This window comes from Colias eurytheme, chromosome 3, assembly GCF_061535395.1.
Source record: "Colias eurytheme isolate Ceu_HAF_F1 chromosome 3, ilColEury1 Martin Lab GWU primary, whole genome shotgun sequence".
Classification (NCBI taxonomy): Eukaryota; Metazoa; Arthropoda; class Insecta; order Lepidoptera; family Pieridae; genus Colias; species Colias eurytheme.
The window spans coordinates 1,484,160-1,508,410 of record NC_142982.1 but is presented as its reverse complement, the minus strand read 5'-3'; the positions used below and the strand labels follow the sequence as shown (position 1 = coordinate 1,508,410).

General features: G+C 36.3%; 1 protein-coding gene across 1 annotated transcript in view; it reads right to left on the bottom strand.

The window, feature by feature from the left end:
* Gapvd1 (GTPase activating protein and VPS9 domains 1) overlaps positions 1–24,251 on the bottom strand; it is a 56,208-nt gene that overhangs the window by 28,021 nt on the left and 3,936 nt on the right. Inside the window, exons 3-25 of the mRNA XM_090119326.1 lie at positions 21,290–21,457; positions 19,990–20,202; positions 19,190–19,373; positions 18,511–18,702; positions 17,637–17,743; positions 16,502–16,675; positions 15,853–16,019; positions 15,113–15,230; positions 14,477–14,618; positions 13,928–14,034; positions 13,490–13,598; positions 12,830–12,953; positions 12,192–12,295; positions 6,652–6,747; positions 6,313–6,380; positions 5,643–5,766; positions 4,839–4,930; positions 4,414–4,587; positions 3,575–3,740; positions 2,459–2,700; positions 1,580–1,707; positions 1,058–1,217; positions 621–732 (exon numbers count right to left, since the gene is read on the bottom strand). Coding sequence (XP_089975452.1) covers positions 621–732; positions 1,058–1,217; positions 1,580–1,707; positions 2,459–2,700; positions 3,575–3,740; positions 4,414–4,587; positions 4,839–4,930; positions 5,643–5,766; positions 6,313–6,380; positions 6,652–6,747; positions 12,192–12,295; positions 12,830–12,953; positions 13,490–13,598; positions 13,928–14,034; positions 14,477–14,618; positions 15,113–15,230; positions 15,853–16,019; positions 16,502–16,675; positions 17,637–17,743; positions 18,511–18,702; positions 19,190–19,373; positions 19,990–20,202; positions 21,290–21,457 — 3,271 coding nt within the window. The remainder of the gene's footprint in view (positions 1–620; positions 733–1,057; positions 1,218–1,579; positions 1,708–2,458; positions 2,701–3,574; positions 3,741–4,413; positions 4,588–4,838; positions 4,931–5,642; positions 5,767–6,312; positions 6,381–6,651; positions 6,748–12,191; positions 12,296–12,829; positions 12,954–13,489; positions 13,599–13,927; positions 14,035–14,476; positions 14,619–15,112; positions 15,231–15,852; positions 16,020–16,501; positions 16,676–17,636; positions 17,744–18,510; positions 18,703–19,189; positions 19,374–19,989; positions 20,203–21,289; positions 21,458–24,251) is intronic.

The window sequence follows — 24,251 nt, the reverse complement described above, 5'->3', positions numbered from 1 at the left end:
CGTGGAAAATTTGTGTGATGAACATAGATGTTTGCTCTGTGTCTGGGTGTTAATTATCTATATAAGTATTTATTAAAAATTATATATGTATGTTTATCAGCCATCTGGTTTCCATAACACAAGCGAAAGCTTAGTATGGGATCAAATCGTGCCGTGTGTGAAAATTGTCCTGAAATATTTATTTTTATTTATTTAATTCAAGTCAACAGTAAACAGGTATCTTATAGGGAAGCGCGCTCCATCTTAGACCACATCTTCGCTTACAAACAGAAAAGTACAAAAAAAGTGAACAAGATCGCGATCAAGCGCTTCCCTATTGCTCATAAAATATACGGCACATATTAGACTTTGTATTGTAACACCTAAAGTCTGCCTATTAGATACATAGGCAGAGTTTTCCTTCAGACAATTTTGAAGTGTGATTATTAAATCTTGTTGTTTATTTTACATCAATTGAGTTAGTTAAATCAACAAAATCATAAGACACTGCACACATCACCATTCACTTAACACACACGCACATACACACAATTTTCTTCTTATATAGTTATGGTGGAATTTGAAGCACTTGAAGACTGCTACTATGATTAAATTGACCAAAATAAGTAAAATCAACTCACATTGGGCACATATTCGACGCAATGGAAGTCCGTATTTGACAGCACAGTGCGGAGCCGCCGCTTCATACTGTTGAATACTTCTGGGTCGTTCAGGTCGACTACACCCTCGTTCCTAAACAGTAAATAAAAATCAATTAGAAAAAAAGCAAAATTTTTTTCACAATTTAGTCGGCTAAAATTGTCAAAAGACATGTGGCTAAACTTGTCGAATTTTTATTTCAGATTCAATTCAGTAACAACATTTTATTACAGCGATTAATTATTATTGATAGCTCCATGTTATATTCCGAAGAATAAACAATTAATACTGATTTTTGTAATAATCTCGTACTGCATTGATAAAAATGTAAACGATAAGCATACCTATTAAGGACTTTCAACAAGAAATTCCCTTCTAAAAATCCATTTTATACATTAAGTATTTCCAAGGTACATACCTATCAAGTTCACTGTCGGCCACATCAGACGGTCGGCGAGTGACCCGCCGCTGTTTCGTGTCGGCGTGTCGGCGATATTTGGCCAAAATCTCTTCAGAACTCTCACCGCCTTCCGTGCTTCTATCTTCGCTGCGAACATCTTCCTCTGTCACTTTCACCTCTAAAAATAGAAAAAAAAAAATTCTTTAAAAAGTGTTTTGGTATAAACGCAATTACCATGATACCATGTTAAAATGAAAGTAAAAGATGCAATATTTCGAGTTACTACATAGGCAATCTCACTTTGTCCACAATTCACTTTGATTTGAACTTTATTGCTAATATTCTTAGAGCTCAAAATCGCTTAAAATCAAAATGACTCTTCACTTGAATATAGGCCCACATCACTGTAACTTGAACTCTATTCCTATAGCTCAAAATCCCTTAGCACTATGATGAGATCGTCCTTTCTGCCGGAACATCTTAATTTTCGGATATCTCACAAACCCTATTCCTATACTCTTAAAGCTCAAAATCACTTACCACTATGATGCGATCGTCCCTTCTGACGGAACATCTTAATCTTGTGCAGCAAGTTACCGCCAGATCGCTTCACGTTGCTCTTGAGCTCGTCCAAGTTGCCGACTATTTCTTCACCTACTATGCGTCTTCTGTGGATTAGAAGTCAATTTTAAAAAGGGCGTCTTATTAAAACAAACTTCTATTGTTATCCGGTGAAATAGAAGTTTTTTCATTAGGTTCTAAACATTTTAATTTTATTCCTAAGATTATAAACATCTTTATGTGCTTACGTATCTGAACTTGCTGTTTCTAAGAGCGGCCGCACACGGGCAGCTTGAGCAGTTAACGGCTTAGAGACGTACAGGGACTGCTCGAGCAGTCAGTCGTTGACTGCTCGAGCTGTCGCTACAAACCGCACAGTTGACGGCTTGAAGCGGTCGCGACGGCTCGAGCAGTCCGTGTAGTAGTGAATGAATGTCTATAGTTAACTACGCGGTCGCGGCTTCAAGCGGTTTCAACTGCTTGAAGCGGTCCATGTACGGCCGCTCTAAGCGTACTCTTTGCGATATAGCGGTAGATTAAACAAATAAGGTACCATTTTACGCGATTTTTTTATGGTACGCGACGACGCGGTTGGTGCAGTGGTAAAGTAACTGCCTACTGAGCCGACGGTCCCGGGTTCGATCCCCGGTCAGGGCAAATATTTGTGTGATGAACTCAATTATTTGTTCTTGGGTCTGGGTGTTATCTATTGTATGTATTTATTAAATAAATATTATATTTATCGTCGCCTAGTACCCACAACACAAGCCTTAATTGAGCTTACAGTGGGACTAGGTCGATTTGTGTAATAATGTCCTTAAATATTTATTTATTTATTTTGCTTAAAATGCGGCTTACCTCTGCGTCTTTTCAGCGGTAGCATCAAAGCTGATACTCTTCGGTATAGCGCCCGTACTCAATTTAACCGGCGGAGGACTGACTCGTCTCTCAGTGACATTCTCCGAGTTCACATCTTGGCTGGAACTGGCCGCTGATACTGACGTTTCGCTGTTCACTGATAATGTACTGAGAGATATGTTGCTTGTGGTCGGGTCGCGTGTGTCCCGGCGTCGCTCTATGCGCGATGAGCTTATGTTCACCTTTTGGGGAAAAATTTGGGGTTAAAAATTGATTTAAGAAGCAATTTGACTTACAATCGCCTATTTTATCTCATAAAAAATAGGTGGCGTTGCAAATATCATTTATTCAAATTAACTATATAACTACTATATAGCCAATTTAAAAATATTTTATGTAAGTATAAATTCAAATGACATGTTACAAATTGAGCTACTGTTGTTGGTACGTCTAATAAACACCTTATCCGATGGTAATAATGTTCAAAGTTACTTGTGTAGTAAGTACGCTCTTTAGACAACTCTGCCTAATAGACGCATTGGCAAAGTTTTACTTCGGACAATTTGGGAGCGTGATAGTGAATCAAATTGTTTAGGTATGGTACGTTATTATGTTGAAAAATTATAGGAAAACAAATATTCATATAATAGTTGTTACTAAACACAGACTGACAAATGTTTTAAATGCTTTGTATATGCTTGGCATAATATTTTCACATTTTTTAATAAATATTCAATTTGGAGCATTTTGTAGTTCATTATAGCTTTTAATTCGTCAGAATTAGTTGTAACAAAGGTATTCCGTTACAACTACATCCTATAACCTAACCAAAACGTGCTCTAACGACAAACAGGTATAGATTGCACCATAACAATTACAAAATATATTCAATGAAACTGTGCACATTTATAAATATAAGAAAAACAAAAACTCACAACACTAGTCCGCATCTCGCCCTTATTCCTACTAGAGACGGTCGCACAGTTCATCCGTGCAATGAGTTCGTTCACTCGCGGCTCATTGTTCCTCTATGTGTCCCCTTTAACTTCCCGTACTGGGATACTGAGAAAGCGTTGGACGAACGAATCTATCGATAAATTAAAAAACAAAACTCACAACACTAGTCCGCATCTCGCTCTTGTTCCTAGAGACGGTCGCACAGTTCATTCGTGCAATCAGATCGTTCACTCGCGGCTCATCGTTCCTCTCTGTGTCGCCGTCGAACCGCCCGTACTGGGATACCGAGAGAGCGTTGAACGAACTCTCACTTGAGTTTAGTGACCTGTGGAGTAATAGTAATAATAAATTTACGATTTTGTATCCTATTTAATATTATGAGGATGTGTGTGTTTATTACTCTTAACTACTACTAATAATATAATGCAAAATAGGCCGGGAGATACTAACACAAAATTTCGGGTCATTTGTAACAGGATGGCGGTTCTACAGGGGTCTTAGTACGCAATGACAAAAAGAAAAATGATGGTCAGAACGCTGGTACCGGCGGACTAGTCGCGTGGGCGTTAGTCGAACTCGTCGGATAAATAGCGAAAGTCAAACGATTTGTAACACAAAAATTTTAGAATTTACCGATAGCCCATAAAAAAGATGTATGCGGTAGTGTCATGCCATACTTTTCCGGTGTGACTTACAGCCCGCCATACCGACGCGAATGAGTTGATTTAAAAAAAACAATTCAACCATTTGTACCAGGCTAACTTTTGCACAGGTAACCAACGTCGTGCAGCCATTTACGAAAATCGCCATGCAATACTTTTCGGACGATTCTAAATGGTCGCCATACCGCCGAAAATCTGCAATTTTTTTTTTCTCGCCGAACGATGTTTTTGTATTTTTAATATTACGGTGCCCAGATTTAAATTGGTTGCATGCTGGTTCTCTGTTTCTTCGACTTGGGTTATTATGGGTTGTTACTAATAATATGTACTACATACCTGTCCATAGGATCGTTCTCCTCGTAACCCTTGGAGGTGGAGGGCATATTGTACTTGGCGCTGAACCCGTCCAATCTTGGGAAGCTGTCTGTGACCCATTGGCTGGTCGCGTCTGAACCTGTGGTGTGCTGGTTCTCTGTTTCTTCCGCTTGGTTCTCTTGTGGGGGGTTGTTGCTGTAAAAAATACATTCAAGGGTAAAACATGTTTAAATGTTACATAGTTTAAAAATGCTTATTTTTGAAATTTTTAATTAAAAAAAAATATAAAACATTTTATGTAAAGAAAGCCCATCATGTCGCAGATTCGAATTTTTCGCCATACTGTGACAGCGCCTAAATAACAAAATTACTGTTATTTTTATGGATACAATACAAAACGAACTCAAAAATACCTATTTATTGTAATAAATAATATTATATCTTACTTATTTTGCGGGTAGTCGAAAACATCTGCGGTGAGTTGCGCGGGCGCAGTGCTCGGGCTTTCCGGCGCTGATGTGGCGTAGCATGTCATTACCTGGATAAACGATATTAACAAATAAGTATAAACTAGCTGCCCATCCTGTCTTTGTTCGGATTGGGCGGGCTAAAACTGGTTATAATATATCTCTGTAAAATTTATATAAAATCAATTCAGTCATTTGTATGTCCAATAATATTAAGATATAAAACACCTATGTTTATAGGTCAATCAAAAATAAATTATTACATACAAATTCTAAAAGAAACAAGAGTTCATTACAGTATGAATAATATTTCTCATAGTTTATGCATTTTACTTTTATATTGACACTAGCTGTTCCCCGCGGTTTCACCCGCATTGCTACGCTCCTGTTGGTCTTAGCGTGATGATATACAGGGTGTAATCGTTAAGTGTGCACATGCCATTATTCCGTAACTATTGCAGATATCAAATAACTTTAAACTGATATCGAAAGCCCTTATTATCGAAACCTAATGAGTAAAATGACAATAATAACTTTTTTTAAATAAAACGGGAAATATACAAAAATTTTACATCAAGCCTTCCTCGATAAATGGGCTAACTAACACCGAAAGAATTTTTCAAATCAGAGCAGTAGTTCCTGGGATTAGCGCGTTCAAACAAACAAACTCTTCAGCTTTATAAAATTAGTATAGAAGTATAGATTGATCATGTGGTTTCTACACAAACATAAAAAAACGGATCCAATATTCGTCTATACGTATTTTCCTATAATATCACTTACCGGATACCCATTAACAAGGATGCTCTTTCTATTCTCGATAGAATAGTGCGCGTGCGGCGGTTGCGACGCAAGATCAAGTTCACTGCCGCGAGACAAAGCCGCGGTCGCGGTTAGGTAACCCGATCTGGTGTAAATAATAATAATGTATCTATGAAGCATTCGTTAATAATTTGTAAAATCAATTATTTTGATACACAATCACGCTCAAAAATTGTCTGCAGTAAAACTCTGCCTACGCTCATAATGAGCGTATACGAAAGAGTTTGAACATAGCTGCCATGAAATGAGAAATAAATTTTAGTAATTATTATAAAAAAGCTGTTTTCTTTATTTATAGTTGACAGTTCAAATCGAAATAAAAACTATCATATGCATTAATTTGAACACTAATTTATCAAAATCAATTAAGGGCCGATTTTTCAATCCTTAGTTAAAATTTATTCATCGAATATCGTATAAAACAACCATTTTAAAAATGTGTTACTTGCCCACTTTTTGACAGTTTTTAGGTGTCATCTGTATATTATTGTGTAATATTTTATTGCACGGATAAGATTTAACCAAGGATTGAAAAATCAGCCCTAAGTATAAAGGAGACAATTATAATAATTCAGGTGATTGTTGAATAAATATAAAATAAACGAATCATAATAAATATTGAAAAACTCACCGTCCAGGTATATTAGCTCTAGGTGTGTGCCGAGGACTGTTCATGTCTGGTCTCTTTGTGGTGCCATTCTGTAAAAATAAATTAAAAGATGCGTATTAGTTTAATTGCTTTAAATACGAACATTACTTATTAAATTAAAAATCACATTTTAAAAAGATTCTAAAAAGTGCAAAAAAATATAAAAATAACAATTGTCTTGTATACTTAGTTGGTTTTAAAAAAAATGTATACCCCAAACATACAACAAAAACAAATTGACGATGAAAAAAGCACATTCAATTTTTTTACAAATGCGGGTAGTTCCACATTCACCCATATATTTAGTCCAGCGCACGTTACCTGCGGCCGCAGTATGCAGTCGTCGTGCGCGGAGGGACGGCGCGGCCACGACGTGTCCGACCGGGCCGCTACCGACACGCAGTCGTCTGTGTCCACCTGTACATATAAACTCAAACTCAAACATTTATTTATTCAATTAGACTTCTTCGAGACGCACTTTTGAAACGTCAATACATATTTTTTACATTTACCACCGATTCGGAAAGCAGTATCTATGGAGATGAACCGGCAAGAAACTCCATAGTTGCTCTTTTAAATCATATCAGTATTACAATTTAATTTTACAAAATATGTAACTGTATATTATCACTAGCTGTTGCCCGCGACTTCGTCCGCGATTCGGTCGTTTTTCGTCATTCGTCGTTTAAAAAAAATACGTGACACTTTATTTTTGAATGTTCTTAATTGTCTCTTATAAAATTTAACTACATTAAAATTGAATACTCTGATAAGAAAATCTTAAAATCATCGAAAATCATAGACATCGAATATCTGAGGAAAACATGAATGAATGTGATTTAAATTCTACATTTCTTAGTAATTAAAATAATAATCTAAATTAAATGTAGATTAACAGTTTGAGCGCACCATTATAGAATATGTACCTAAGTAATAAATTACGTTAGTTTAGATAGTAACTTTACTAAAAACACGATGACTTTCTTTCGCGCTCGGTACCACAAACTAAACATGTTTGTGGTACGTGGCCCGCGTCACTTTACCCCCCACGAGTTCCCCTCCGTTGCTATGCGAAAATACATTCGTCGCCCAACTGTAGGAAAAATTGTAATACTGTGGCCTGGGCGTTATAACACGCTCAGGGAATTCCTGAGTGCTGATAGACTTCCGTCTATCGGCATTTATACCAATTTTATATTAATATCACCATTTTGAGGAAAAGCTTCTAATGTCGATTTAAAACGCATATATACGGATTAACCTGATGAATTAACATGTTCTAAAATTGTGAAATGAGTTCAGTTTTAAATTCGAGAAATATTGATTTCTTGTATTCGATTATTCGTCGTAGTCGAATACAAAATATATTTAAAGAAACTTAGGTTGGCCTTCAGGCAAAAGGGATCCTATCAAATGATAAACTTGACCTTGTATCTTAAAAGTAAGAATGAAAGGAGCATCTGATAATTGTTGAGCACCAAAGGATCATTTAAAACGCAATACTATAAGAGCTAATATTGTCTAAGAACTGTTTAGATTGCACATGTTCCTCTAAAACTTAAAAGTAGTGATTTCAAAGGTTCCGGCGTATCTTCAAACGAAAGCCGACTCCTTACTCCACTTTAAAGCATTACAAAAAGAACATACTACGTTAATATCGCCTATACAGAAGATGATCTGTAATCAATTGTGAGGTTATAAGCAAACCCACTTTTATATTATTTTGTCGGACCACACCACCGAATTTGTAGATTGATCTTCTATGTTTACCTCTAAGTCATTAAGACTATGTCGAAATCTGTCTGCAGTAAGACGGGCCTCTCGCTATTCGTCCGTTTAAAGAGACCAATAGTTTCAATTCTTAATCTTTCATTAAACAAACTTATTAATCGTTCTTGTCTCAAATAATGGTAATATTCGCGTCCCTACTCTAGTCATTGCTTATGCTCATGTTCATCTTCGAGAGATCGAATAATATTATGGTGCACCCTATTATTTGTCAAACGGTCTTCATATTGAGTAAAAGTTTCAGAATTCTCGAGATAAAATATGACGATCGTGATCAGCTGTGAGACGTAATTCCCTCTCAGTGAGGGTTTCGGTCTCACGGGATAGTACAATATGCCATTTGCGATCAGCTGTGAGACGTTATATATACCCTCTCAGTGAAGGTTTCGGTCTCACAGGATAGTACATGCCGTTCGCGGTCAGCTGTGAGCCGCAATTCTCGTTGTGAAGCGGTTTCAGGTTCGGCATAACACATGTTGTTTTCGGTCAATAGTAAGCCTCTTATCTCTAACGATCCTTGAGAACTCTTATTTCTCATTTTCTTAACTTTGCTCGAATTTCGATATATAAAGATTTTTTAGGTGGCACTGATGCGGGTGAATAAAAATTAAGTTAAAACGGACTAAGAGTGTTATAATCTCAATCATCATCATCAATACATATAATAAAATTGTGGAAAAGTGATGTCTGTACAATTAAAATATTTAGAAAAAAATTAGCAGGTGTTATTATTATCGAGAAATCGAGAGAAACCATTTTTTTCTCTTAAAAGCTCCCCCCCTCACACTTCCCGAACTCCGATTGACCGTAATTTATTTTTCCTTACATTTTTATCATATCCTTTTCTGATGGGTTTCATCCTACTGCGATTTTTTTTTGTTTCAAAAATTATCTACCCTGGTGTATAGGTAAATTTTCCACATAAAATGTCCTTTAAATTATGTCGTATTATATTTTTAACCCCCGACGCAAAAAGACTGGTGTTATGTGTTTGACCGCTATGTATTTCTGTGTGTGTGTGTGTGTCTGTCTATGGCACCGTAGCTGGCTACAGGTAAACCGAATTAGATGCGGTTTTTTTTGTTAGGCAGAATATTTTCCGACGCTGGTTCTTAGATAAGTGTAATCTTTAAGTGTATCAAAATTGGTTCATCCACTTATTATACCTACATAGGGGTAAAAGTGGGAATGAAAAAAATGAAAGTTATAATTTATTTTTAAAGATCGTCGGGAAGTTTATGAAATTATTTATTCCTTTTTCTATACACTTTTCTTCGTCTCAACGGTTTAGTTACGTGCTCTCTCTCTCTTCAGCCTTTAGTTACGTGCGTGAGACAGGAAAGATCTAATTTGGATTTTTTTCTGGATTTGATAAAAACTGAGTATCGATTAAGCTGATCAGTGGCTACTGGCTACACCATAGATTATTAAAAACATCCGTTTAAGAAAGGAAGGAAATAGAATTTGCTCCTCTCCCCCCCCCCCCTGGTTCCTAAAAAATAATATGACATAATTTAAAAGAAATTTTACGTAGAATTAGTTAGGCATTTCTTTTTTGATTTTCGATATTATATACTAATCATAATTTTTAATTACAATAATATGTAGTAACTATTTGGTATAGGTTAGGCATTTCATTTCTAGATTTTCTTTAATAATTTGGTACGTAAGTTTTTTAGCTCAGTTTAGTAAGAAATTTTAATAACAATTCTTTTAATTATTTATGGTAGTACAACAGTACAGTATGGTTGTACGTATTTACTCAATAATTGTATTTTAAGTAGTAATTCAGCATGGGCGTAGCCACGGTGGGGCTGGGTGGGGCGCTTACCCTGGCTTTGATCTGGTAGGTACTAATTGTGAAGGGGAGTGGGCGTGGGCGTGGGATTGGGACTGAACGTGGCATATGGCGTGGGAGTGCGAGTGGGCGCGGGAGTGGGAGCATGAAAATAAAAATGATTTTTTATTGTTGCCCCACCCTGAGCCCATGGTCATAGGTCCCATAGTCACTATTCCACGCGAACGAAGTTGCGGGGACAGCTAGTAGACAAATATAATCAGAAAGCTTTGAACTCCTAAGCTCAACCATAAAAGATAGACATTTATGATGTCGGGAGATATTTTTTATATAATATGGAGAACATTTCTTTCATACTTGATTTCTGTGTAGCTTTAACCATTAAGATACACGCATTAAGAACGCACACGCGACGAAAGCTTAAAAATGGAGTTGCTGCTCTGCTCACGAATATGAAAAATAATTGTACCAAGTTTCGTTTAAATCCGTCGAGTAGTTTTTGTTTCTATAACGGTTATACAGACAGACAGACGGACAAACATTTTTGACGTCGATGTCGATCTCTAATCACCTCGTGATAGTTATTTAGGAAATATATTTCATGTGCAGAATTGACCTCTACAGATTTAATATAAGTAGGTATACATATATTTAGATTCCAATTTCCATGTAACGTTAAATTCGACTATACAATAACTAACAGACAACGCAGGTTACTCTCGTTTCCGTAAGTTGAGGCGGCTACATATTCGGTCCTAATAACATGACTTTTTGTGAACGAAACGACAGCGCGGTTTAATTCGATGGCAACACCATCAGAAAAAAGGAAATATTTTTAACTTTGAAAAAATATTATGATTTACACTATTAATACTATTTTAACATTAACACAAAATATAAGACTGTGAGTGTGTAAAAATAAATCCAGCTAGTTTCACATCACACTTATGTTTATAATTAGGTATACGACATGAAAATATATTATTTACCAAGCAATAATCATACAGATAAATACTGAACAAAAGTATTAACAGTCAAAGTATATTTTTACTAACAACATGTAAATGATGAAGGAATAATAATTATCAACGAACTAACCTTTTTTTATATTAGAGTCCCGCCTCGTGATCGAATTATTAAAACACGAAGATTTTTAAAAATGTAACCAATGAACACAATCAATATTAGATTAACTGTAATGGTGTCTAGTTTGACTTAAAATAATATACATCTACCCTCACTTTTAAAAATGTAGTATATTCACACGAATTATATAAGCGCACCTTATAGGGAAGGGAAGATTTATTATGGGTTAAAGAGTTAAATAAATAAATAACATAATTATATTTAAATTATTAATTTTTAACATTGTGTTCAGTAGTGATAACATGTAAATTGATTTGATTTTTACGAAATCTCATAGATGGCGCTGAATCAAATTTGTCTTTATAGTACTAAGATTCATTAAACAGTTTCTCTGCCCAAATTACGTAAATGACGTAGTTTTTATAGTGTAAAGCTAGATAATAGCATGGCTTACTCAAAAACAACATTTAAACATGAGTCTTTAGATTGTACGCTGTCGTAGTACACGGAATACGTAAGAAAAGTAAAGGTTCACAGCTCCTCCCCCGGAGGTGATAGCATGATAATATGTTTAAAAAAACCTTACACGAGCTGTTAGTAATATTCATGCAAAATTTGAAGTCAATCTATGCAGTACTTTTCGAGATTAGCTCGGACAAACATACAGACAAACAGACAAACAGACAAACAGACAAACAGACAAAAATTCTAAAAACTATATTTTTGGCTTCTATATCGATTATAGATCATGGATTATGTATTCTTTTAAAAAAATATTCAATGTACAGTTTTGACTTTCCTACGATTTTATTATATGTATAGATAATATGCCAGAGAAATGTCCTGTGGTTATATTTGTATTTAGTAAGAAACTATGCATTATTTTATTGAATCCTTCTAATATTTAAAAAAGAGCGTGTGTCAGAAGTGAAACTTCTTTGGCAAGACAGTATTACAATAACGCGATCTTGAATTTTTATTCTCAACGCGCTTAAAGAAGTTTCAATTCAAAAACTTTTTTTCTTCATAAAAAAATTATTTTTGGAACATATTATGGTGATAGTGTTAGTAAATTATGGCTCCTGTATTTTATAAAAAAAAAATATAAAAAGTAAATAGAAATCAACACATAATTCAAATCATTTATCGTCAAAATATGCATTAAGCATTAAAATAATGAATAGTTTACCTCAGTGTTCCGATCGCTATCGGACGCCAGCACATCGACGCTCCACGCGGATTCACTCGCCGTCTCTGATACGTCCGGCACATTTGTGTTATTGCCCGTTGAACCTGTAGGATTTTTTTTAAATTAATGATCGTGAAACAAAACTTAAACTATTTACAAGTGCTATGTTATTAATACAATATGTTTTGCTTTAGCATTAACATACTTTAAACAATAATAATCACAATCTCCAATTTAAAGGTCGTGAAAAAAATTGTCAAAATGTCCAAGTTCTGTTGTATAAAACATACATTCAAAATAGTGCTTTATCATGTAGCAGTAATGTTCAAAGTCTACTGAACTTGAAATAGAAATTATATTGCTTGCAATATAAAACTCTGCCTTATTATCACGTAGGCAGAGTTTTGCTTCGGACAGATTTGAAAATTATTGTGAGTCGTTTTATTTATTGTACGTCAATTTTTATCTTATTAAATCTGACTTTATTTTTAATTAGCGATTAAAATGACTCGGACCACTATATTCATATAACTATCCTTATCATTTTCCAGTATGTCTTTCTGTCTGATAAATTTCAATGTTTTAAAATTAAAATACATACTCAAAGTGGTCATTTTTCTTATAAAACAACAACTAACCTTGATTATTAGCATTCTGCCCATGATCGCAGGTATCGCCAATCGTCTCCGAGTCGGACGCTAGCACATCCGTGCTCCACGTGTCCGACATTATGCTGATCGTTTCGTCGCCTTCCAGTAGCTTCTGGAATGTTCCAACGATTTTTGTATAATGGTAAATATTTGCTTAAAAATTAAGTGGTTTTGACTTATTGCAGGGATCACGGCATATCATAGAGTTGATTATGTTCTCGCTGAAGGAACAAAGTTTCCAGCAATATTGGACAACTGATGCTTAACAAATCTTTATTGACTACGAGGCTTTAGAACTAAGTTTTTCAAGTAGCTATTCTACTTATTATTATTCCATTTAGGAAATACTAAAAAAAGAGCGTGTGTGCCGAGCATATGTGTCAGAAGTGAAACTTCTTTGGCAAGATTTAAAAATACCTAAATCGGCGCCTTACTCCATGACGCGACAGTATTGCCATGACGCGACCTTGAAATTTTACTATCAACGCGCCTAAAGAAGTTTCACTTCAAAAGTACTGAAAATCCTTTTTCCAATAAGTTGCATTTTACTTTATCAGTTAAGGTGGGAAATAATAACGTTTACAATACATTTTACACATAAAAGACACAAAAATGCACAATTAACTAGAAATAGTAATTTAAACATACCTTTATCTCGAATTTACAGAACTTGTCTTCGATTTCGTTGCGCGTTTGCTTCAAAAGTTTAGCTTGGTTGGCGATTGACGTTTGGTTCACCGGCGCGTTTTGAGGTGCACTGTTAGAATGCCAACAAGTAAATAAACTTCTTATCATACACAAATAAATGTTGAATAAGAAAGAGGAGTCACGCAAAATGTCCTATCCATAAAGACTCATGCATTTAAATTGAACAAGCAAGTCAAATTTTCGATTTGATTGCATTTTTTTTAATTAGGAACCGAAAAGTTGTGTAAAATAGTATTCTGATAAAATTGAACTAATCACTCCTTGCTAGATTTATATACAAATGAGTATTTCAACCGTGAGATTTAGGCGTTATTTTACGAACCTACATAACAGCAAATCAATCTCCTACAAAATATTAGTGTACATATTTCAACATACCGCCTAGCCGGTTGATCACCCGCCGTATCTCCATCGGTCACCTGTGACGAAGGAGTCTCTCGTCCAGATATATTGGGACTGCCTCTGCCACTAACGTTGGCTGATACCTGTGGATCAAACATTATAGAATGAACAACTGGACTCACAATAACACTTAAAATCGTCCGATGTAAAAGTCTGCCTACGCGTTTATTGGGCAGTTTTTTTAATGAGCGTAACAATAGACTTTTAACATTACTGCCCTGTTATAAGGTGTTCATTTGAATGAATGTTTTATACAATTGCAATGCTAATCGAATAATTTTTGACGAGCTTTTAATAGGCGATTATCTGTTAAGTTGTTTATGGGAAGTCAGGAGCATCGTAAGAAATAGTTTATTTATTAATTCAATAAATAAAATGTTTAACAATTCCTAAAAGCAAATAACAGATATCACTTTAAAGTGTTTACAGATGTACATGTGCATTCAACAACAAAAAAAATTACAATGGAACGCAAAACCTCCATATTTAAAGCCGGTTAAAAAAACAAATAAGCATTTCCCTCACCATATCAGACAAATTATCATTCTGGTCCTCCGTCTCCAACTCAAGGCTGGAAGTGACACTATGGTTGGAAGCCGCTTCGGATACAGCTTCGAGATTATCTGATGTATTGCCGAGAGATACCTCGTCGTGGGATACTGAGAACCTGTTGTAAAATGTGCTTTAATACAGTGGTATTAGGATCATTTTAAAATTGACGTGTTGGGGTTAGAAATTTTGTTGTTGCAGTAGTACTATAGGATTAGACTCGAAGACAAAAGAAAAGTTGTCGAAAAGTTGTCTATGCTGGTTAAGTTAGTCCATAGTTTAACAATAGCCATTTTTTCATACAAAATTTACACATAATATTATAAGCTGCCATTTTGTTTATTTAAAAAAAAACATTAATAACAACACAATAACATTGAAGTAAAGGCCATTTTGCCTTAACCACAAATCTTGTAGGCTTCTGCACAGACGTAGAAAAGTTTTGTGAACATAATTATCCAAGCAGCATATTAACGACCTTACTGCATTAAAATAAAGATCACATTGCCTTACCACGTTTCTGCACAAGTGTACAATTTTTTACGAACATAATTCTCCAAGACAAATAAAAAACAATTCTATTCCATTGAAATAAAGTCCATTTTCCCATACCTTGTCCGTTTCTGCACAGGTGTAGTCGGTCCGGGCGGTAGTGCGGCCGCGTCTTCCGTATCACCCGCTTCGCTACCGCCGTAGTAACATTCTAGTACTTTCGATTCGGGTACTAGACCTGTGGGTGTCATTTATATTTTAATTATTTATTTATTACTGGTTATCCGCCAGCGAAAGGATTGATTTGATGATGATTTCAACTTCGTAATTTAATAGTGGTTTTCCACCCGTGAAGTGCTTTTATAAGAAGTCTAATTGAATAAATAAATGTTTGACTTTGAAATGATATGTTTCAATGCGGTAAAAATTAACCAAAACGCACATTAAAAAATGATATAATTGTTAATGATGTTAAACATTTTAAGATTGTCTGTTCGTTATTTAATAACGAAACAGGGTTCAGCAAATTTGGATTAATTTATACTTTTTTAATCTTATTTAGAATATTTATACAAAAGAGTATAATGTTGAGCGATATAACTGATTTACGCGCTTGATGATAGTTCGAACTTTATGATATTTAATAGACTTTTCTTCATAAGAATAGACTAATTCTTACTTCCTATAATATTAAGAAAACTATGAATGGATTAAAAATGTATATTTCTTACAATAAATAGACACTATCACATCAAGTGTAAACAGTAGTGTACTAAGTGCCAACATGCAGACTAAAATTAAAATACCGAATCTGTTTTTTTACTGCATTAATCAATGACGTTTCCAAAAATATCTCCCACCTACGTAATCCTGTTCGTCCACATTGGCCAGCTTGATCATCATCACTTCTGGTGGTTCCAGGGTACCGTCCTTGTCCTCGTTCCTGGGTCCCCGGGGCTTGGGCACCTTGCTGAGGATGCTGCGCTTGCTCTCCGGCTCTTTGGTGTCTTTGGTCTCTGGTGTTGGCCTGCCAAATTTTATTAATAAGTTGTTGAGCATTTTTATAGAATGAATGATTATTGAATGTAGATATTTTATGTTGTAACACCGTAAATCTATTTTTTTAAATCTTAGTTTATTCAAACGGGTTTTGTCAACAGTTGACAGTGTAAAATGATGTAAAAGCAAATAACACGATATTTAAATACATAATATTAAGTAACTACTACCACATAAATATAATTTTATCAGCATCTTCGCTTCTCGAGAACCGTAAATCTAATATTTATTAATTGTTTTATTTCCACTGTAATAGTTACTCAGTTAGAAATGCGAAAGGCGACAGAAGATATAGTCATTAGCATAACTGAAACTAGATGAAATGTGGTTAATTTGCGCATAGTTCATCATGCCATTGTGACATTTCATTTTCATTCTAATCGTATGTGTGTGTTAGTGTACCTTTTATGAAGATCGAATGTTGTATTGGTGACCTATTCACTTTCTCACCTACTAGCCGGCAAGTGCGCCAATTGCCTTAGCAGATCATGCAATCTCGCGCGATAGTTGGGCTCTAACGTGTGCAGGCGAGCGGCGAGCCGAGCAGCGCCTTCGCCCCCGTCCGTGGGGCTCCGGTCACCGTCCGCGTCGGAGGCTTCTAGACTAGAGGAGGAGGTACTGTCGCTGGTGGAAATTATCACAAATAAAATAGTCATTTTGTATTTTTGTGCATGTACCATTTTCAACATACATTTTTCAATGCCCTAGCAAATTTTATGTAAAAATAAAAGAATAAAATCATTTTATTAGGTTCACCACATTCATACATTTATGTACAATACCAAAAAAAAACACAAAACAGATAAAATTAAAATACGCTTAAAATAAGGGAATAAAATGCACATGAAAGCATTCGTTTCGACATTGTATGTACTAGGTCCGCAGAATTGCGCAGAGGCTTTCGTATGTCATAATTATTAACAAAAAGGGGTGAAGTCATATTTTTTCGCCTTCTTCAGGGACGTCGCAACTTCATCTTGTACACTATGCGGTCCTGGTAGAACGCGTTGCCCTAACAATTTTGTATATTATAGCAGTCGTTACGTCATCGCATGTACTAGGCTAGCAGAAATGCGAAGAGATATAATATAGATATTATAAGAAATAAGACGCGAAGTTAGTTAAATATTAGTTTGAATGTAATAAAAATGTACTGCGATTCTACACAGCTACCTAATTGATGTAGGTAGTTGATAACAAAACGCAGCTAGTCAACGACTATTAGTAAAGTGAGGGTAGTTGGGTCGAACGTCGTATAAACAGCGTCCGAGCCCCTAGGCACGATTCGTACGAATGCGCCACGAGTCAAAGGAACGCGGCAATTTATACTATTCAACAGCTAAGCATGTTCGGACAGGAAACAGTGACAACTATTCATCCACATAAATATCAAATCAGAAGTTACGTCTAACAATATCATAATTAACAGAAGCGAATGAAGTCAAATTTCCCGCCAACCAAGGCGACAAAAATATACTATTTTATGGCAACGTAATAATTTACCAAGGACTTTCTGGACACAGAATCTGAACCAAAGTAAAAGGGGTTGAACTTTTTTCTCAATCTTTATAGTGCAAGAGCTTACCCAAAATTGGCGACTTCGTTCGAGGAGGCGCTTCCATTGGTCTCTTGGGCTAGACCGTTTGATGCGTTGTTGTTGAGTTTAGAGGAGATTCTTCGTAAGAACGAAATCTGTAACGAGATCAATTTTGTTACATTTCTTTCAAACACTTTAAACATTTGATGTAACATTTACATTATTGCTAAGTGAGCTTCTCCACTTTTATTTCAATTGAAATTTACTTAATTAATTAGACTCGAAGGACTATTTTTCGTATGTGCCTTAGTTGGCTCTAGTGGAGACCCCGTGGCCGCTAGTGGAGACTCGTCACCGTCTCCACTAGCGGCCACGGAACCTTCCAACTTGGTGAATAGGAACGGGATATATGCAAGTTTCTTTAGACTACTCTATATGGTGGGATATAGAGGGGAAGTGGGCGGCGGAGTTAGAGGGGAAGTGGGGGGGAGATAGACAGGAAGTGGGGGCAGCTAGAGGGAAAGTGGTGGGGAGCAAGTAGTTCATAAAAAGCAACTAATAATACATGTGGAGGGAACGGAGGGGGGCAGATCTTATGAGCTACTTATTCCTTACCAATGTGTGCACATCCTTATACGTGTACAGTGCTAGTGGTGTCCGTGTGGGTGCGTCAGTACGTAGCGGGGCGTCGGGTGCGGGCGGGGCGGGGGGCGCGGGGCCACATGTAGGACTAGTCACTGCTTCCACTAGTGACCACACTACCTTCCAACTTGATATATTGGAACGGGATATATGCAAGTTTCTTTAGACTATATGGGGGGAGCTAGGGGGGCAAGAAGGAAACGAGCTAGAAGAGAAGAAGGGATAATAGGGGGGGGGAATAGGGGGACATTTTGTCATAATAACACTATTTATACGTTACCAATGTGTGTACATCCTTATAGGTATACAATGCTAGTGGTGTCCGTGTGGGTGCGTCAGTACGTAGCGGGGCGTCGGGCGCGGGCGGGGCGGGGGGCGCGGGGCCACATGTAGGGCTAGTCACTGCTTCCACTAGTGACCACACGCAAGATCGCTCGAATTTCGTGTACAGGTCACGCACTTTTGGCTCCACCTGGATGGTAAGATGATAATGGTATAGTTACCTGTATTAATAAACGTTTTGATGATAGGTGATTTTATAGATTTGGATGTTTCGATTTTTTTAATCCTACTTTACCACCTTTTGCCATATCTTATAAAGACGAGCGAGCTGGAAAAGACTGAGTTCGAAAAGAGCATCTCACAATCTACAATATTACTTCATCTTAAAACGCGAAAAAGTCTGCAAGTAAACACGTTTATTTAAAACTAGCTGTGCCGCGCGGTTTCACCCGCATTACTCCGCTCCTGTTGGTCTGAGCATGATGATATATAGCCTATATTACTCGTGGATAATGTAGCTTTCGAATGGTGAAAGAATTTTTAAAATCGGTCCAGTAGTTTATGAGCCTATTCATTACAATCTATCAAACAAACAAAGTTTTCCTCTTTATAATATTAGTGTAGAAAATGACTGACCAGGCGTATGAAGTGGTTTAAAATTATAAAACAAATCTCACCTCTTGATATCTTGCCAAGCACAGCATCTGAATGATCTGCGCGATCTGTATAAGATTGAACCGGGCTATATACGACACCGGTATGTCCACCACGCCATGAGCTTCTGGGTTCACTATGGCGGGGCATATAAAATGATTGAAGACCAAGTCCGTGCATATTGCGTGCAGTTCCCGTTCTGTTATCCTGTAAGGAACGGTTATTTAGTTAGCCTTTTTCAGTTAAAAAAATTGGAATAGACTGCCAAAAAGCTAATATTTTAAATATTATTTTTATGGGTCACCCCAAAGTTATAGCATAAAATTTAATGTAGTTTTCACCAAATACGGTAACTTATTTATTTATTTGAAAACTTCACAGCTTACAGATTTCTTGACTTACTCTACTTATATCTATGATTTATACAATACGCCGATAAGTTATATAAAATTATTCTTATAAAAAATGGTTGCCTGTAAAGTCGGTTTTACGGGCGAAGATTTTACGTGACAACGTCTTTTTCTCGATCATAGTTGAGTGGGAGAGAGACGCAAGGCATTCGGCGGGCCTCTCTCTCGTTCGGTGACTCATCGTAACGTTACCGAGCGTTACACTTTTTCATAAGTGACTCCCAGTCGCAACCTAATTTAAGACGTTGTCACGTCAAAACTTATTTGACACATGAGCTAGGACTTTTAACCGCTATTCTTTGGCGACTTCTAAGTAATTGATTTAACTGTCATTTTAATTTCACTTCCAAAAAAAAAACATTTATGAATGAATTTAAATACAACTCCGAATAATACTTATATTATCCACTCACCTTGAATGTTGCTTCAAGAGATGAACAATCTGCTGTACGATCCACGCGATAGTTGCCGGGAAGTTCGGCCAGTACTCCCTCAGTGAGGCTATGAACTTGCTGGTAAGATTGTAGAGGGATTGCACTGTCCACTTGCGGTATCTCGCCACTTTGGCAGTGTATTCTGAGCTGTTTGGCTGACCGAACTTCTTGAGACGGTCCGATGGAGAGAATCTAGTGGGAAAATTATTTGGAACTCATCTTTTTATTTATGTAAGCTAAGGATATAAATACTAAAAAAGGTATTTTTTAAAACTACCGCCGATTCATTGCTTATTTAAAACTTTAACCCCATTGACTCCATGTAAAAACAAAAAGAAATCATCTATTTGCCACCTGCGGTGTTCCCGAACAACTACGACATTGGGGCCTTCAAGAAAAGAGCTTATTTGTCCATAAAAGGCCGGCAAAGAAACTGTAACACTTCTAGTGTTACAAGTGTTTATGGGCGGTGGTGACCACTTAACATCAGGTGGCCCACCTGCTCAAAAGGCAATCATTTCCTTTTAGGCAATCAGGTAAAACATTTTTGTCTGGTGTGATAATTTTCACCGTTGGTTAGGTAGTTTAGGTAGTAATTGCAAGAACAGGAAGAATTAATAACATTAATGTTGATTACAGAACAAGGAATTCCAATTTATTTTTTTGTCAATAACATACCAGAAATATATTTAATTTTCAATTGACTCATTGTTTCTTGTAGAAATAACAAGGTAATGTAATAGAGAACAGCTGTAATTAATCACTGCGGTGATTACATGCGGTTGGTAATTTGATTTTCTTTGTATCTTCAATCATATGAAACTTTATATGATCCATCATTACGCCTGACCACAGAATAGAAAAACAATAGACAAATAATAATTAAACTGGACATAATAACATGAAATATTAGCTATTGTTAAATAAGTTGTTTATTACTACAAACAGCCAAATAAAAGTCAACTTTATGGTACAGTCAACAAAGTTTAATTTTTAACATCATCCCAAACCCAAGGTTTATTTCCCTCTACCTACCGTTTACATTATATTTGAATCAGCATCGAGAAATAATTCTTTTTTTGAAACCTAATAATAGCACTAATGTATGAGTACAACTTTGAGCTCTATCTCCTAGCATTAAGGTTCATTTCACTTCAAACTCCATATCCTCCATCTTCAAGCTGGCCTTACCTTTCCATAGCACTTTGAACTCTATCTGATAGCATTAGGGTTCATTTTACTGCAAATTCCATATCCTCTATCTTCGAGCAGTCCTTACCTTTCCATAGCCTTATCGGGATCAGCGTCAAGGAAGAACTCGTCTTCATGCAGGACCGCCATCACGGGGCCCTGGAGAGCCGCCACGAGGAACTGTCTCGCTGGTGAGTGACCATCTCGGTATACGCTGTACAGCGACGATAGTGCACATTTGTTTGTGCGGAACAATCTAGAAAGAAAAAGGCCATATTATGTTGTGATCCAGTATGCAGCATACTGCATAACCAATTATACTTATTATAATCTGCACGCCAAAAATTAATATTCGATTAATAGTGCCGCGACCGATTCGAATAAACGCAGGTTTGCAGTTACAGGTTTGCAGTTATAGGTTGGAGTATTAAGGAATCGCTACACAGCGAAAGACACTGCCTCTGTCACTCGTCATAATATTTTTTTATTCTTTCACACTTGTAAAGTTTTTATGAAATGCTTTAAAAATAAGAGAATGTAGAGTCATTTACTTTTAAGATACTTTAAGATAATGAGGCTTTAGGCTTTTGAGGTATGGACACAGACATGTATATTAAGTAGACAACGCAAGTACCGCGATCTGTATGAAAACCAAGCGTGTCATATTTTTTGTACTGACCTTGACGCGTTATGACGTCACGAGCGCTTTTTAGTGATGGTAATTTCATTTTACTAGATTCTAGTATCGTCCTATCCCATCGAAGTAAATCGAAAGAAATCAGATCAAACTAGATCTATGTCTAAGAGGTAGTTAAATAAATGAATCGTAATCGATTACTAAATCGTTAATCGTCGAAAATTATTCAAGACAGAAAAATGATAATTACCATAGACAGAGGAATGATAAAATAAAGTTATAAACCTTTTAATATTCTAACAAGTAAACTAATGTGTTTTAGCTTTTTCTTACATATGCCCATTGAGTTACCATGTACTACGTACCAGAGGCGGCTCGTGACAAAATTTTATGGGTGTTCACTTGAAATAAAACACTTTGTTGCTTTCATCACAACCACACAACCACGGTGTTTTCACATAATATTGTTCGGATTTAAACACACGCGTATATGTTTTCGTTTTTGTCGTACATTTTTGCGTAAGGTCAAGTTCAGGCCCTTAGCTTTCAATTCAAGCCGAATTTGTAACGTTTTAACACACTTTTTAATGAACGCCACATTATAATTGTTCATTTTCACACTCACAAGTAATACTGATAACTACAGACTATTTCAACATGTATCTTATGATTTTAATTAGAAAATTCCCGAATTTGCATTCGCGCGCGTGCATTGAAGTTGACTCGAGAGTCGAGTGTTTGTTTATAATATAGAGAGTGGCAACATCGCTGTCCTGTGTACGGGCGCCCAGGCGCGGCGGTAAAAACGAACCGGCAACGTTTGCGGGAGCGGCGCTCCGAATTTTGCTATTTTTCCATAGAAAATCTTCTGTTTCACGCGCGCAGGGCACTGGCAAACCCTCTCTTTCACTCCTATTGGATTTCGTATTAGGAAATGTACTAAATATTTTTTCATTGGAGCGCAATCGTGAGCGCTCCGCTTCGCGCGTTACTGTATAATACAGTATTATTCAGGTGTATGGAATGATGGAATTATGAATATATTCATTAGTATTGACAGTAGTTTTTTACGATTACGATTGATTTTAAATAGTAATAATTAATATTAATAATGAAATTAAGGAGTATGATTTTATTATAATTAATAATTATTTATGGGAGTTCACTGCACCAGCGCTCCTTAGGGCCAGCCGCCTCTGCTACGTACTAGAGAGGCCATCGAAAGAAAGTAATGAAACTGTCAATCAATCAATCTTTATGTCCCGTTGCATCGATCCATTTTTCTTTTATGTTCGGGTTACTTGGAAAACTGAAAAAACAAACATAGTCTAAGCAATAAGGAGTTTTCTTAAAAAACTCCCAAGAAAGAAACTAATGGCTTTAACTAATGGCGTCCATGTCATAATATTTATTTTTAGTACCTTTGTATTAAAATACTTAAAAGTTCTAGGTCAAGTCGTATTAAATGACAAAAAAATCTATGCCTGTTTTTCTGAAAAATTGCTCCTTCAAATTATCATTTTTCTGTTCGATTATAAAATCGATTAGAATCGAGAACTGTTGCATCAAATGAACATCACTAACCACAAAATTGGACAGAAAAATGAGAACAGAAAAATGAGAAGACGCTATTCATTGCTTGTTATCATACGACGCGATCTTTACCGTGCCAAGTAAAAGCCGCAATGTATTCCGAATCATTTCGTATGATTTGGTATCCGTGTTTGTCACGATCGTTTTCCACAGATATTCTTTATTTGATTTTAAAATAAATAGTGCATATTCTGATTAGAAAATTACTTAGCGGTGGAAGGAAACATCTCTGCTAACTCGGCCACTCACAGCTGTGGAGTTTCTACAGTTTATATAACGGCGCAATTCGGCATTTTACTTTATTCAGCTTCACGTCTTTCCTAGGCGAACTGCAAGCGCGGACTGAGTGTAGGCCAGCGTCAAGTAAGTTTCATAAACTTAGTTTGGACACGGGAAGTACATACACTCGCTTAGTCTATCTTGATACATGTCTGTGGGCATGGACGAACGATTCAAAACAGTGCCTAAATTAGATATTTTCAACGTTATAATCGGAATGCGAATCCAAATCTTCGGAAGTCATTAGCATGTAACGCACACATTGTATATCTGCTTCCTAGAGAAAGTAAAAGATTAATCACTCACTTTCATATCACGACAGTGCATGAAAGTCAGTGAGAGACAGAGCAGACATTCCTGTTTAACTGAATTTGGGTTTGTTTTTACTCGTAAACACCATATCATATAATAAGACAAAGTCCTCCGTCGCGTCTGTCTGTCTGTTCGCGATAAACTCAAAACCTACTGCACTGATTCTCATTATGTTTTTATCAAAAGATAGCCTGGTTCGAGGAAGGTTCTGGTATGTAATTAAATAAGT